This window comes from Arachis ipaensis, chromosome B10 (assembly GCF_000816755.2).
Source record: "Arachis ipaensis cultivar K30076 chromosome B10, Araip1.1, whole genome shotgun sequence".
Lineage (NCBI taxonomy): Eukaryota > Viridiplantae > Streptophyta > Magnoliopsida > Fabales > Fabaceae > Arachis > Arachis ipaensis.
The window spans coordinates 133481070-133496150 of NC_029794.2; the positions used below are offsets into that span (position 1 = coordinate 133481070).

General features: G+C 30.5%; 1 protein-coding gene and 2 long non-coding RNA genes across 10 annotated transcripts in view; all 3 read right to left on the reverse strand.

Annotated features, from left to right (window-relative positions):
* On the reverse strand, nucleotides 1122-4481 carry LOC107624423 (spermidine hydroxycinnamoyl transferase). The gene is made up of 2 exons (XM_016326917.2): nucleotides 3625-4481; nucleotides 1122-2310 (listed from the first exon to the last, which is right to left on the reverse strand). Exons 1-2 carry the CDS (start codon nucleotides 4428-4430, stop codon nucleotides 1746-1748), a joined length of 1371 nt encoding a protein of 456 aa, XP_016182403.1. The 5' UTR covers nucleotides 4431-4481; the 3' UTR covers nucleotides 1122-1745.
* LOC107623703 lies at nucleotides 7611-11623 on the reverse strand. 8 transcript variants are annotated; one of them, XR_002355029.1, is made up of 5 exons: nucleotides 11254-11623; nucleotides 10940-11080; nucleotides 10384-10857; nucleotides 8468-10297; nucleotides 7611-8055 (listed from the first exon to the last, which is right to left on the reverse strand). It is a non-coding gene; the product is annotated as an uncharacterized LOC107623703 (long non-coding RNA). The 8 variants fall into 8 exon arrangements; XR_002355030.1 differs by having other exon boundaries at nucleotides 10384-10638; nucleotides 10746-10857; nucleotides 10965-11623; XR_001616569.2 differs by having other exon boundaries at nucleotides 10384-10638; nucleotides 10746-10857; nucleotides 10940-11623.
* Nucleotides 11813-15081, reverse strand: part of LOC110268515 — a 12220-nt gene continuing 8951 nt past the window's right edge. The window contains exon 2 of the long non-coding RNA XR_002356542.1: nucleotides 11813-11851. This is a non-coding gene — a long non-coding RNA (uncharacterized LOC110268515). The remainder of the gene's footprint in view (nucleotides 11852-15081) is intronic.

The window sequence follows — 15081 nt, forward strand, 5'->3', positions numbered from 1 at the left end:
TATTATAAAAATCAAATTATTTTTATATAATAATAGATAAAAAAATTATAAAAAATAATTGAAAAAACAAAAGAAAAATCAAAGTATTTTTATATAATAATAGATAGAAAAATTATAAAAAAAATAATTGAAAGAACAAAAGAAAATAAATTTTAAATGCATGACATGAGATTTGAATCCATGTTTTGAAGTATATAATGCCTCTCTTTAACCATCAAACTAAAAAGTATATTTATCAAAACTTTTAAACATTATATTTAATGTATTTTAAGTTTTGAAAATTTAGGGGGAGCATGGCCATGCTGGTCTCCCCTAAATCTGCCTCTGGATATGTTATAAGGTTTTTATATTTGCTACATATTTTAGAACTAAATTTTGAAGTAAATTCAAACCGATATGGTTAAATTGCAATTTGCAAAACTACTAATCATTAAAATCAAGTAAATAATAACATACACCACTACTTTAAAAATATTGAAATGTAAAATTTGAATTAATTCCCATATCATTTTCCCTTCCTTCTTGAATTTGTGAGCTAACATTGCCAAATTCATCTCAATAATTGATTACGAAATCGTCCTAGTCTTTTTCAAGTTTCTTCAAATTAAAAAGTTTTATTAGATTTTAATTTAACTACCTTTTATCCTTAATAAGTTATTTTTGTTCGAGCTATTTATATTTGTTTAAAGCATTTTATATTTTATAAATTGCTAACTTGCCTTTATTGTATTGCCTGTTAAATTAATATTCATATACTTTTTTATATGCTGTATAAATTTTATGAGTTCAACCATTGTATAATGTATATTCAGAAAAATACTAAACAAGATGAAAAAGAATTTTATTAATAATATTTACTCCGGTAAATGGGAAATTTACTTTCTAACATTTTCCTCCCTAAAATTTTATTGGCTGATGAGTAGGGACGGAAATCTAATCAAATAGTTATAAAGATGTTTAAAAATAAAGCATTGATTTATGTGTGTAAATAAGATTATTATAAATTAAATTACTTATTACTTCTAGCAGGTCTTCATATTTTCCTTTAATTTGATTTTATTAAAAAAGTCTTCAATTTTTCTAGAAATGAGACAAAGAAAACTAGTGTGCCAACAATGATGTACGTATGAAATGAAATATGAGTAGTACCTTACTACCTTTTATTGCCACAGAATAGCAGATGCGTCACCTCACATTATTGGGCAAATAGGTCATGACTTTTTGCTTTGCGAATATTTTTGTTTTTAACTATTGAAAAATATTTTTAAGTTTCTAATCTTCATAAAATTTGGACGGATCAGTCTCTGACGGAGGCATTTGGATGGAAAGATTGATCCATCCAAGTTTTATGAAGGTCAAAAACTTAAAAATATTTTTCAATGGTTAGAGAGAAAAATATCCACAAAAAAAAAGTCAGACACCTATTTACCCTTTTCTCAAAACTTAAATACTCATGCCCAAATTTGGCAAAGTACCTACCACAGGCCCACAGCTTCAACATCGAAGTTGAAACAAGGCAAGGCACTCCATATATATATAACTAAAGTTTTTAACGAGTTAAAATATCTTAACTCATTAAAATTTACAAACACCAAAGTAACTCATATTTATGATGATCACTCGAATTAAAATTTTTATATGAAAATTATAAATAAAAATCGTTAAATAATTTAATATATTTTACGATCTTTAATTATATATCTTCACATAAAAATATTTTCACCGGAATAGCCACATGCGTCTGTCTATATGTCCTCGTAGAAGAACTTCTCAAATGGTTGAAGATGAGGAGTCTGCAAGCGAATGACAACGGAAAGAGTCCCATCTCCGGTGGGAGCTGGCATGATAAACGCCCTGCCGTCTCCGACGACCTCACAGGGTCCCATATACAGCGGCCTTCCCCATCCAAAATCAGGTCCATAGGTAGGCATGTTACTCATCCAACTCCAAATGTTGAGGTTTGGATTCCCAAGAAATGGTGGTTCACTGTTAAGCTTTGGCCTCAGCCACCCTACATGGTCCTGCCTCCCAATGAACTCAAAGGCTGATCTCAGGTACTCATCTGTTAGCAACTCGATCGCTTCTCTTATCTTTTGCGCACCATATCTTAGTGGCTTTGAAGCAATTTCCCCGCTGAGGCATGTGGGGGTCACAGTTGGGTGCGTCGCGTTCCCGAAATAGTTTAGAGGGAGAGGTGGCTTTAGCCTGTTTCGGACGCCGGCGACAGTGAGGACCACCGTGGGTTGGTTGTGATCCACGTGGCGTGCCTTGCATGCACACCTCCAGATATGAGCGGCAATGCTTTCATACCTGCTCCGATTCCAAATACACCAAGCTTAATATTTCTTCTTTGAATCAATTAAATTTCTTTTTTTTTTTCATTCATAATAAAACGAATGCTAAAATTAATTATTAGTAAAAAAATTACACTATTTCACATGAAAATAATAATTAAATATCTTATTATTTGATTTTTTTTATCCACAAGCATCCTGGTCTTCTTAGTTGACGAGAACTTTTGTCCCCTACGACCTTTTTATAAAAGTAATTTAATTCTATAAATCTTTGAATTCTTGCCATAATCTATAATATCAGGATAAATTAGCGTAATTTTACAAGATTTATATTTTTGTAATGTTATTACAGATAAAAATACTAGTTTATGTATAATTATATAAATACATGTGTAATTTAATTTATTTTAAATGTGTATTTATATTTTAACATATATTTTATAATTTATACTGATAGCTAATTATTTTAGTGTACACGTAACATAATCGATTAATAATAAATGAATAACAACTAATAAGTCAAGTCATCACTGGCCAATGAGTAATAGCTCAAATGGCATAGTCTCCCCATTCTCAATTAAGAGGTTGCGGGTTCGAGTCTCCTATCTTTGGTAAAAAAAAAAGTCAAGTCATCACTGTTTTCAACTGCACTATTACACCAAAAGTCAAGTCATCACTGTTTTCAACTGCACTGTTACATTTACAAATCAGATCGGATATCGAATATATCCGCAAAACACAAAATATTTTTAAAACTTGTTTCAAATCAGATCGGATATCGAATATATCCGCAAAACACAAAATATTTTTAAAACTTGTTTTTATTAAAAAAATATCAATAAAATTATTTTTTCTATTCTTTTAACTATGTTTACTTTTAAAATAATATTAAATATATTTTTTTAAATAATAAATTAAAATAATATAATATATATAATAATTATTAGTCGAAATAAAATACCAAAAAATATTTATTTTTTTATTTTTTTATTTTTACGGATACGTGGATGGATACGTGGATATACGCATTGGATACGCGGATATCCGAATGCAATTTTATTATTGTATCCGATCTATATCCGTAATTTTTGGATAGGATTAGAATAAATACTGTGGATATGCAGATTGGATATGATCTATAAATATTCCTATCAAAATTAATCAATATTAAATATATGTTAAAATATAAATATATATTAAAAATAAATTAAATGATATATATAATATAGATAAATATATTAATAATTTATTTTAGTGGATAATTTTGTTGGAGGAATAACATTTTTGTTTTCAACCTCGCCAACTACATTTTGTGAGTACGTAAACGTACCTGCTGTAGGGTCGATGGTGATTCTGCGGCGTAACTGGCTCCTCGTAACCAAATTCCAAGCATCCGTCGTCATTGGCTTTCTTCCTCAGCTTTTCTACCATCTCCCTTGTGAGCTTCAGAATTGCAAGATCTGTTTCCTTCTTGCTCTCCTCACTGACGTCAGAGCTACCAATTATCAGCGGAAGTGGCTTGAATTCACGGTGCACAAAACGCGGTCCGATAAACTCAGATTTTAGAATCACCATTTTATCAAGAATTGGCTTCTCATCTTCTCCCAAAGTGCCACCTCGAGCAAGCTTAGCCCAAGCGTCAACGAAGACAGTGCCAGAGATTCCATCCACAACGACATTGGAAACTCCAAACCCAACACACAGGCCACCACACGCGAATCTCGTCACCTGCACCAGAACAAGAGGAATGTTTTCCACAGGCTCACGGTAATCAACCGTCGGCAGAAGCGGCCTCAAGGCGGCCCTGGGCACGAAATCACCGTAGTCTTGCAATGTTTTCAGGGACTCCGCTTCGAACAGCATTACACCCTCCCCGTTACAGTCAATTTCCATTCTTCCGCCTTCAATCATGCGAAGGCGGCCGGCGAGAGGGTAGTAAAGAATCAAGATGTTGCCAAGGGAGTGTTTGATTGTGTCAATGATATTGTAGTGGTTGTGATCGTGATTTGCACGGTAAATGTAAATTGTGAGTGCATGAGTATGAGCATTGATTTGCTCACTCTCAGAGAGCAACAAAGTGCCATTTGGGGTAGCTTCGGTAGGAATTACAGTGTGGATACATTTGATTCTAACCATTTTTGGCTTTGTATGTTCAATATTAGTATGTGTATGTGTATGTAAGTTCAAAATGTGATACTCCTTATATACAATATCAGAAATTCTATTGCAGCATTTCATTTTTGTTATTAATTTTAATAATATATTTATTTTTTAAATAATATATGTATGATAAAAAAATATGTTTATTTGTTTGGAGTACAAATTTTATTATTATATTTGTATGTTTCTAATTTTAATTATATTTTTAAATACTCTGAATAGATTTATTTTATGAGTCCCGCTAGGGAGCTAATGGAGTATTTGTATAATGTGTACAATGGGCTATTTATTTGGCCCAATATGAGTTAAAAAATAAACATCCAGGTAGAATACTACTACTACTAATTTCTCAAACACAATACACTCATACTATCCAGAATAACTAAATAACCATCCGGATACCAATAAATATCTGATATCCTATTGAATCAAACATCCCTATAGATACTCCATTAGCTCCCTGTACTTTCTCTTATTATATTATGTTATATTTTACATATGAATATATGTTCTATCATATAATTAAATAAAGATATGTTTTTTTAATAAAAAAATTTAATAACCCAACTAACCATTAATTATATTGGTAAAGATCAGTAATCCACGGCAAAAAGAGGGATCGAGTGAGAGGACAGGGGATAGTGATGTCGTCGGCACTGGCTATATTGGGAAGGACCGCAAAATTACGGACGACAGAAATTCAACGACGTCGTTAAGAAATAATGCACTGAAAAAAAGAAATTGCGTGAGAGGACAGTAGATGACTACTGGTACTTCTTGTGACGACGGCGAATCGAAGCAACGTATTGAAGAAAAATTGAGTTTTGATATTTTAAAAATTATATCATTACCCATCTTAAATAATAAGATAATATGACCAATTAAAATACGACATATCATAAAAAATAACTTACAATATTATTTTAGAAGAATTGGATAGAGTTCACCTTATTTTTATATTACTCATTATATATACTACTTTTATTTTTATATTTCATGTACACTTTTTCTTTTCTAGGAATGACCATGTGGAACAAAAAAGTCTAGAAATCAAATTTTGTTCTGATATTCAGTATTATATTTATTGGTTCTGGTACTAAAATTTTTGTCTTTGTCTCTAAAATTTCAGTATTTCAGTACTTTCAAAAAGTGGAGACTGAAACTTTAATAACATTTTATACCTAAAATACCCTAATTTCAATTAATTAATTCCAATTTTACTCTTTGTGCAAATTAAATTAGAGTTTCATTCTTGTTTCAATTTCTGTCTCACATGTTACATCAAACAGAATATTGAAATTTATTTCAATCTCTGTCTCTCAGTCTCAGTCTTTCTGTCTTTGTCTCTCCACCAAACGCTACCTTATATATATAGTTATCTAAATATTTTTACAAATTTAAAATTTGGATCAAATGTACAAATTATTTGTTAAATACAAGAGTCATTTTTCACTTCTAAAAATATAATTTTTTATTATTTTGTCATAGTTTTAGATATTTATTTATTGTTACGTTATTTTTATTAACAGTATATGTTTTCAGATATATAATTTTTTAATAACTTACATATTCCTTTACTGTATTTTTCGTTAAACTCATTGTTTCTTTATATTTTTATTTATTTTATTAGACAATCCGTTTTGCATTGGCAAATGTGAATCGCATGGACTATATATAATGAAATCAAGCGTGGCATATAGTACAGACAACAATTCCTGTCCCAAAAAAAGGAAAAAGTACAGACAACAATCCAGACTTTATGTGTTTTATATATCAATGGTGTTGAATATAGTCATTATATATTTATTTTTTGGTTGCAGTTTTTTTTGGTAGGTATGGTGTGTTTGATTATCATACGTTGAAATGTAATGGGTATGTCCAGGTACAGTAAAGGAGCACTTTTAAAATTGGATTGAGAACTCAAAAACAAAACAAGAGTACAAGAGATGGATGGTGTACTTTTGTGCGATCATTTGGAATATATGGTTGGAATGCAATCGGAGAATTTTTCAGAACAAAGAAAAAGAGGTTGAAGAGATTATCAATTTGTCTTTTCTGAACTACAAGAAGTGGTTAGGTGCCGAACCCCTTCTGTTGTTGATGGCAATGTCGGAGATAACAAAAAGATTTTTATATTTGTTTTTATTCTGGTTTTTTTACTTTTGCTTTGCTTCTTCTTTACTACACTCGTTGCTCCATTTGTTGTGTTGAACTTCTCATTCAAAAAAAAAAATCAAGCGTGGCCTATGGTGATTAAAATTGATTGAAGATTAAATTATCTAACTAACAATTTTTAGAGATTGATTTAAAATATTAAAATTTAGTTAAAAAAGTGTTTAGCTCACACACGTATAAAAATAACATTTATTAACGCCAATTATTGTAATGGTATAAATTTGGCCCTACCAAATCTTAGACAGTTATACCTAACCCAGGTAATAAATGAATAAATTAAAAAAAAAAAAAGTTAATTGTGTCCTTTTTTTATACACGGCAAAATGTATATATAAAAATTTAGGTTTCAATATTTCTCTTAATATAACAAATAACAAAAAATAAAAGAAAAGAAAAGGAAATATAACAACCACACAATTTGGTGCACTACAAAAAACACCACTTTTAGCGGCCATTTATTTTGTTTTTAGCGGCAATAAAAATAGCCGCTAATATATTTACCGGCAATTAGACATTAGTCGTCTTATGCTTTGTCATTAAAAGGTTTTAGTGACAATTATAACATTTGCCGATAAAGACCTTTCTAATGGCCACAAAAAGTATATAATTTTTAGCGGCCATTGTTTTGGCAATTTATATGGCCACCAAAAGTAATTCTAATATTGCAATATTATTCACTTTTAGTGGCTATTACTATTGCCGCCAAAACCCATTTTACCGGTAATAAATATGGCCACTAAAAATAATTCTAAAATTGTAATATTATTCACTTTTAGTTGCCATTACTATTGCCGCTAAAATCTTAAATTTTTTTTTAATTATACTGACTCTTTTAGAAATAACCACCTATCATTTTTCTAAAATTTCAAATTATTTTTATCATTAATTATTATTATTATTATACATAATATAAATATACTAAAATTAATTACTACAAAATAAAATATTTCATTAAATTTAATTAAATATTTATACAAAAAGTTCTCTTGAAAAGTAATAAAGCATAATACAAATTTAAACAACACAAATACTACGAATCTATGTTACATCAATGATTAACACATAGTTAATGATTAAAAGAAAACAAATATAACCTAACACAGATGCAATACAATAATACAGCAGAGAGAATGAAGCAAAGTTCCCAATTGCTCAATTATATGAATCTTAAGAAACTCGTCAATGGCCTGACACTTAACTAACATGGTCACATTATAGCAAGGGACAGTTGTTCTCTCGGAGAGTTTTTGAGTCTCCTTCTCTGCTACCCTGTTTTGTAGTGCAGCTATGCCTTTGTCTTTCCAGTCTCCTCGTGTTGGTAGTTGGTGTTGCTATCATGTCAATTCAAAACGGTTAATGATGACACCTTGTTTTCAATGATAGCATATTTCTTGGGAGAATGCCATGAGACATGGCACCCAAACAACTGAAACAAGCACAAATACTTCGTCTTAAAAAGTATAAAGTTTGCTAAAAAATAGACATTGACATCAATTTTTGGCGCATATTGTTGTGAGATAAACGGCTTATGTAATTTAATCTAAATGTAAGCTTTCTTCTCTTCACATAATTAGGCCTCAAATAATAAATAGGTTCCATTTCAAAATTTCCATAACTATAAAGTAGTGAACTGATATAATGTTTATCCATTTGAAATTTAACCATATTCATTCTAGAATAAGAATAGTTTCAATGAAATATTCAAAATCTCAATGGCCAATATGCTGCGTGCATTGATGAGTGAGAGCCAGTGGCCTCTTTCTGTCTCATCTAGTGAAACATTATAATGCATTTATCTTTCTAGAAGTTACCAAGATTAAGAAGGAATAGAACTCTACCAAAGCTATCATAAAACCATGAAAATTGGATCATGACAACCAACAAAGCAGACCCTTGAAGAAGAGATCATGGTAACTTGAGCCAGGAGAGCTCCACTTCTTCCTCGGATCCACAGTTAAAGCTGCAAAATGCTTTGTTATCTCTGCAAGTTATGAAATGTCACTTAAGCATCTCAAATGTGGTTTTGAAGTCTCACTTCTGACAAAATCAGTAAAGATAATGTTCCAACATTTTATTGTGCATTGGAAAGCTAATTTGAAATAAGATCAGTCTTATCATGGAGAGACCGTATTACTTGTGTGGATAGTCAATTAATAACTTCCACTTTGCCATAATTTTTAGTCTGGTCTTTCTCTTTTCTTTTCTTTTTTTAATTTACTTCATATTAAATAGTTAAAATTGAAAGTTAAAATCAATTATTAGATTGAGGAATCTCACATTCAATTTTAAATAATTGTTTATAATATATGTTGTTTTTACAAATATTTATGTAGCACCTTGTGAGGTTCAAAATGATTTAACCAATTAAGAATTTATTTATCCAAAAAGAAGCAACGAAATAGTTCAACATCAATATATCAATATCATTACTAATAAGATTTAAGATTTAAATTTAAAATTATTTCTTGCTAAATGAACTAATAGGGTTATAATATTGACATGGCACAAGATGGCATAGACAAAAAAGAAATTGTGAGAATGAACACAAACAATGCAGCTAGTGGTGAAACACAGCAAAAACAAAACTAAGAAATCATACCCGCAAAACTTGGTGGTGTGGGAAAAAAGATAACAGTAAAGAGAAGTTCTGAATTGAAGTTCCAAGCAGCAGAGAAAAAACATACCAAGACAACAAAGTAGAGAACCCCAAGCATGAATTGAAGTTCTGAGCAGCAGATCAGATTGAAGTTCAATTCAAAGTATTGATTGATAGTCAATAACACATATATTGAAAATTGAAAATATGAATACAAAGAATTAAAAAAAATTTGAGTAAAGAATCAGTAAGGTATTCAACTAGAAACATCTAAAAATAACTAGTATTAAGATCACGCATCAGCTTGCATAACTATACTATCTTAAAAGGAAGACAGGAAGAAATTATGAAACTAAGCTGAAAAGGGGAAGTAAAAAAGCTAACTTGTAAGAAGAAGCATATAAATGATTTTATATTTAATTACCATTACAACTGTTATAATTATCCATGAGAAACTTATTGAATATGAAAAGGCTTCAAACGAGTCAAAATTTACAACCATGAAGCATACTATGCCAGCTCTAACAATGGCATGTTCTCTCGGATTTTGCCATCAACATAGTTGAGACATCATCTGGAATTGACTTGGATAATGACATAAAGAGTTGGAGAATTTTCCATCAAAGCAATGACAAAATCAGAAATAGTAACAAAGAACCAAAAAATAAGAATAAAAAATGTAGCACTCTCTTATCCATTCCAACCTTAATATCATTCCATACTCATCCCCAAGTTCATGAGTAAAGGGAAAGAACAAAAAATAAATCAAACAGATGATTCCAAGTACCAACATCACTAAAGGACTCGTGAATGCAGAAAATCATAGATCTTTGATCTAAGAAAACTCCGCAATTTCACTGAAGGGAATTAAGAATCTCAGCAAGACTTGACCAGTACCAAATTTGAACACTGAAAGCTGAGTGTCCACAAACCAAATTGATGACTAAACATATAATACTCAAAAAAATATTAAGCATAACACAAATATAAATATTAAGCAAACCTTACTGCCAATTTATTAATTTAAGAAACATACTTCATTATTGTTATGCATGATGCTGCCATGAGTCCCCTGTACCAAGAAAACAAACGTTGGATGCCAAGGGTAAGAAAATGAAGGAATGAACGAACGAAAGAAAGCTAATATATGGTGCATACATGAAGATCACCGGTGCTGCAAACTCTCCTAAGAGGAGCGTCGTCGTCGAACAACACAGCCAAGAGAGCAGAGAAGGGATTCTTGAAGGACTGCATTGCAGAGCAAGAAATAGGTGGTCCTTGAAGGACTTTTGTCTTGTTAAGCTGATGGTCTATTGCTACCTCTGTTGTGTCTTGGAAGCATTTGTTCTTGGGTCTACCTCTGCCTCTAGCTATAGGACAATCCTACCTCTGATTCACTATCCTAATTTGAGCCTATAACCAAATATTAAATTGAACTATTATTCTCTATAATCAACTCTAATATGGCAATTCCTACCTCTAATTAGTTGACAATGTCAAAACATCAAAGTTAAACTCACACATCAATAAAAAAGGAACAAATCTGTAAAGGAAAAAGGCACTAATAATCGAAGATCGAGAGACTGAAAACCCGCTCTTGGCTAAGTAATGCTTCACCAATTCATCAGGTAACTGAGAAGAAGAAAGAGTTGGTCCAATGTTCAATCAAATTTAGGAAACAATTCTAATGAAGGAGCTAAAACATAGATATTACCTAAATAGAAGAAAACAGAACGAACCATAGGAGTATAATGCATTAACGAAGTGAGAAACTCAGTGAGTGTAGCATCGCATCATGCCTCCTCCATTGCTTGATTGCGGATTACGGTTAGGGTTCATCTCCTCCTCACTCTACCTGTACAATAATCTACCTTGCGAATTTATCAATTTTCTTAGAATTTACTTCAAATTCATATACACAAGCTATTCACATTATACTAAGTTTGTAAATTAAGGATTAAAAAATCAAGAGAAAAATTTTCGGAACGCAAAAATATGCATTAAACTAATCAAATTGAGAAGAGTGACATGCAATTGCTTCCTATCCTGCAATAGAATGCTGACAGAGAATGCAACAGCGTCGTTCGCAAATGAGATGTGTTAACGGGAGAGGCTCTTTCTCTCGATATCAGGGGATTCCGCGTTGCTACAAATCTGGAGATGATGCATTAGCGGAGCTCGATCCCATAAGCTTTACGACAGTAGTGAAAAGCAAATGAACTACGATAGCGGCGGCGACGGCTACGGCGAGCTTAGGGTTTCGGCGACGAACTCTCTCTTCTCTTTGAATCTCTCTTTTTCTGACACTCGCCACTCCTCTGATCTCACTCTTCCTCTATTTGGTTGGGTTTTGCCGTTTTGGCGTTTTAGGAGAGTTTTAGTTTAATGAATATTGACACAAGGCTTTTTTAGTTAATGTTATTAAGAATAATAGCGGGAATAGTATTATGGCCACTAAAATATATAATATTAATGACAAATATATAATTGCCACTAAAACATAACTTAAATAAACAAAATAATAACTATTATATTATTGCCACTAAAAGTTTGTCGCTAAAACTAATTTTTTTTTGTAGTGGTGTTGTACATCGAAATTATTTGAGATTCAAATAACATCAATTACCTGTACATAACATTAGTCTTTGTGATTTCGGTATTCTGACATGACTTATTGAGATAATCCGTATTATATTATAATTTAGTCATATCTAATAATGCGTATTGTTGGGAATAAAAAGTTTGACCACAATTCAATTAATTATGTGTCAAATAATTTGTTATTATTATTATATTAAAATGTTAATATAATAACGTTCTTGATTAAATTTAGAGATTTATCATTGTGATAGAGATCATAATATTGAGAGATAAATTTTTTATAATTTAATCTAAATTGTTCTTGGTCATAGGATTATTAAAAAGGACATTAATAATCCAGAAAGACTAATATATATATAATGGTCTTTATTGGATGAAGATTAATAGATCTCATTTATTAAATTATATATATAGATGGTGCATATAGAGATATGACCATTGAACTGACTCACTTTGAGAATTCCTAATGGTTATAATTACCGTATATTTGTCAATAGGATATTCTCAAGATGAACATAGTAATAGAGTTTCCTTTGACCTGCGACTGTCATAGTAATTAACAATGTATTTATTATACTTTGATTCCGGACACCTAATACCTTAGGGTGCTAGTTGAATGGATATTGGGTATGATTTAAATACTTGTAGAATTAATGATTAGTCAATAAGGAATCCGTCAACTCTCGGTAAAGAGTTTGAGCTCTATGATTATAATGACTGAAATAAATAAAACCTTGGCCAAGGGGATTGAATGAATGAAGAAATGAGTTTCTTAGGTCATTCACAGTTCATTATAATAATGGTAACAAGTTAGAGTTTGACAATTAAAACATAATAACCAAGAGTTGGAAAGATGGAAGGAATTATACTTTATTCTTCTGAGGTTCTTAGTAAAAATATATTACTTCATACTATCGGGTCGTTGAGGAGTGTTGCTAGACGCCAACCTTGATTAGTAAATTTAGTATGACTAATTTACTACCCGCTTAGTATTGAACCTATGGGGTCACACACTAACGAATGTTTTAATCTTTGCTGTAGAATTATTTAATTATTAATTTGATTTGATCAAATAAATAATTATATTAATTTAAATGGAATATTATTATATTTTTTGCTAGCACTAAGAATATAATAATAGTATGATAATTGAGAATATTAAAAGAGATTTGAGAATAATTAGTTATTCTATTTCTAAATTTGGATGGGATCCTAACTAATTTTGTTTCAAATTGAGTTATGATATGATTCATAAATTTGAAGGATTCAGATTTAAAATTTAAAGATATGATTTAAATTTGAATTGAGAATCAAATTTAAAATCAGTAACAAATTTCATACTATATATATGTATGCCAAGAGTAGAGGAAAGAGATAGATGAGAATAAAATACAAGGGTTTTATTCTTTTACCTCTACACACATAAACGAATGTGAGTCTGATTCTTGGAGAAGAATTTTATGGCGTGCAAAGAGTTGCAAGAGGTTTCTCAATTTAGATCAGATGTCCATTGGTCAAGGAGTTGACAGCAAAGGTTGGTCTCGGTGTGGATACGCATAGCGCCTTCGTACCATCGAAGGAGAAAGTGATTTTTACTAGCGTACACAGGTATTTAGATCTGATCTATTATATTGTATATTATTGGAATAAAGTTTAAATACAAAAATAGATCTTTAAGGATTGCTTTCTTTTCTTTCGCTGCGTGTTATGAACACATGAATTATGACACGTGACATAATAATGTGAATGAAAAAAAATTGTAGTTAAAAAAGAAAAAGCAGGAAGACACTTCCACAGTTTTATTTAGGAGTTTTTAAATCTAAATCAATTTAAATTAGAAGAATATTAGGGAGTCAGCAATTTTTGTGATTTATAGCCATCAAATAGCCATCAATAATGGTTTTAATGGTGCAAGATTGATGTGAAATTTCATCAAATGGTTCACTTTTCTTTGCTAATTACATGCTGGCTAGAATTTAACAAAATTGCTGGCCCCTAAACTTTTCCTTTAAGTTAAACTGCTTATCCAATATAATCTAAATCGAAAATCGATTAAAATCGCACTAATTCAAATTTGATTGAATTCTATTTTTTGTAAACCACTAGATCGTGTCGGATTTCGGATCTACTTACCTTATTTAGCATTAATTAATTATCGCAACAATTAATGAATGCTAAATAAGACAAGTTATGACTGTTTTTAACTGATTTTCTCTGATTACCAAATATTTTCGATATTAAGCTATTTCTTTAAAAATAACTTAATTAAGTTGTTTACCAAACTGGGCGTAAATGCTACTAACTACGTCGGTTATCATTCAAAAGATACATAGTTTACAATGTATTGAGTGCATATATAGATACACAAAACTGCTATATGTGTATAACGTATATGTTTTTTTTTTTATATATATAACGTAATTGGAGCAACGGTAGTGACTGGTAGAAATATTGATGATAAAGTGTACATTTTAAGAATAAACTTGTTCCCTTCAGATTTAGGATTGTCATTTAAATTTCAACGGAGACAATTTTCATTAACAGTGTGTTTTGCAATGACCATCAACAAAAGTTAGGGTCAATCATTATCACATGTAGCACTTTACTTGCCAAAATCAGTGTTCACCCATGAATAATTTTATGTTGCTTTGTCAAGAGTTAAAAATTGCAGTGGCCTCAATTTTCTAATTCTGGACGAAGACGACAATCAAAAGTCATCAACAACAAATGTTGTGTTCAAAGAAGTTTTTAATAATATTTAAGTAAGAAAAATAGTATTTTTATTTTAATAACGTATTATGATTTACACTTTTATACAAATATTTATTGTAGATATAACTAATTTATCTATAACTCTGCTTTCAAACTTGAGATGAAATGTGTAACAGGAAGCAACACATCATATGCCAATTGTATTTCTAATGAGGTTAGTAAAATATTAGGTTGTCGATAAATTTTCATTAGCCTTTAGATATAAAGTTTAGTGTAAAATTGACATGTTACTAATACAATTATATATGTTCCTATTTTTATAGACCACTTTTCTTATGGCTCAAAAATATTATGGACTTCAAACCGTTCCATTTGCATTATACTTAGAATAAAGATAAAACAGCATATTCAGTACGTTTGTTATATAATGACGATGATAATGTTATATTAAATTCGAAAAATGTATTATTATAAAATATTATTTTACCAACTATATCAAATTAAAATGTAAGTTCGTGCATTGCACGAATTTAATACTAGTAT

Bases quoted from the DNA above. Each gene is read 5' to 3' on its own strand.
- LOC107624423 (XM_016326917.2), bottom strand. From the start codon at position 4,430: ATGGTTAGAATCAAATGTATCCACACTGTAATTCCTACCGAAGCTACC. The intron at 2,311-3,624 runs GTACGTTTACGT...GAATCGGAGCAG, and splicing joins CACCATCGACCCTACAGCAG to GTATGAAAGCATTGCCGCTC.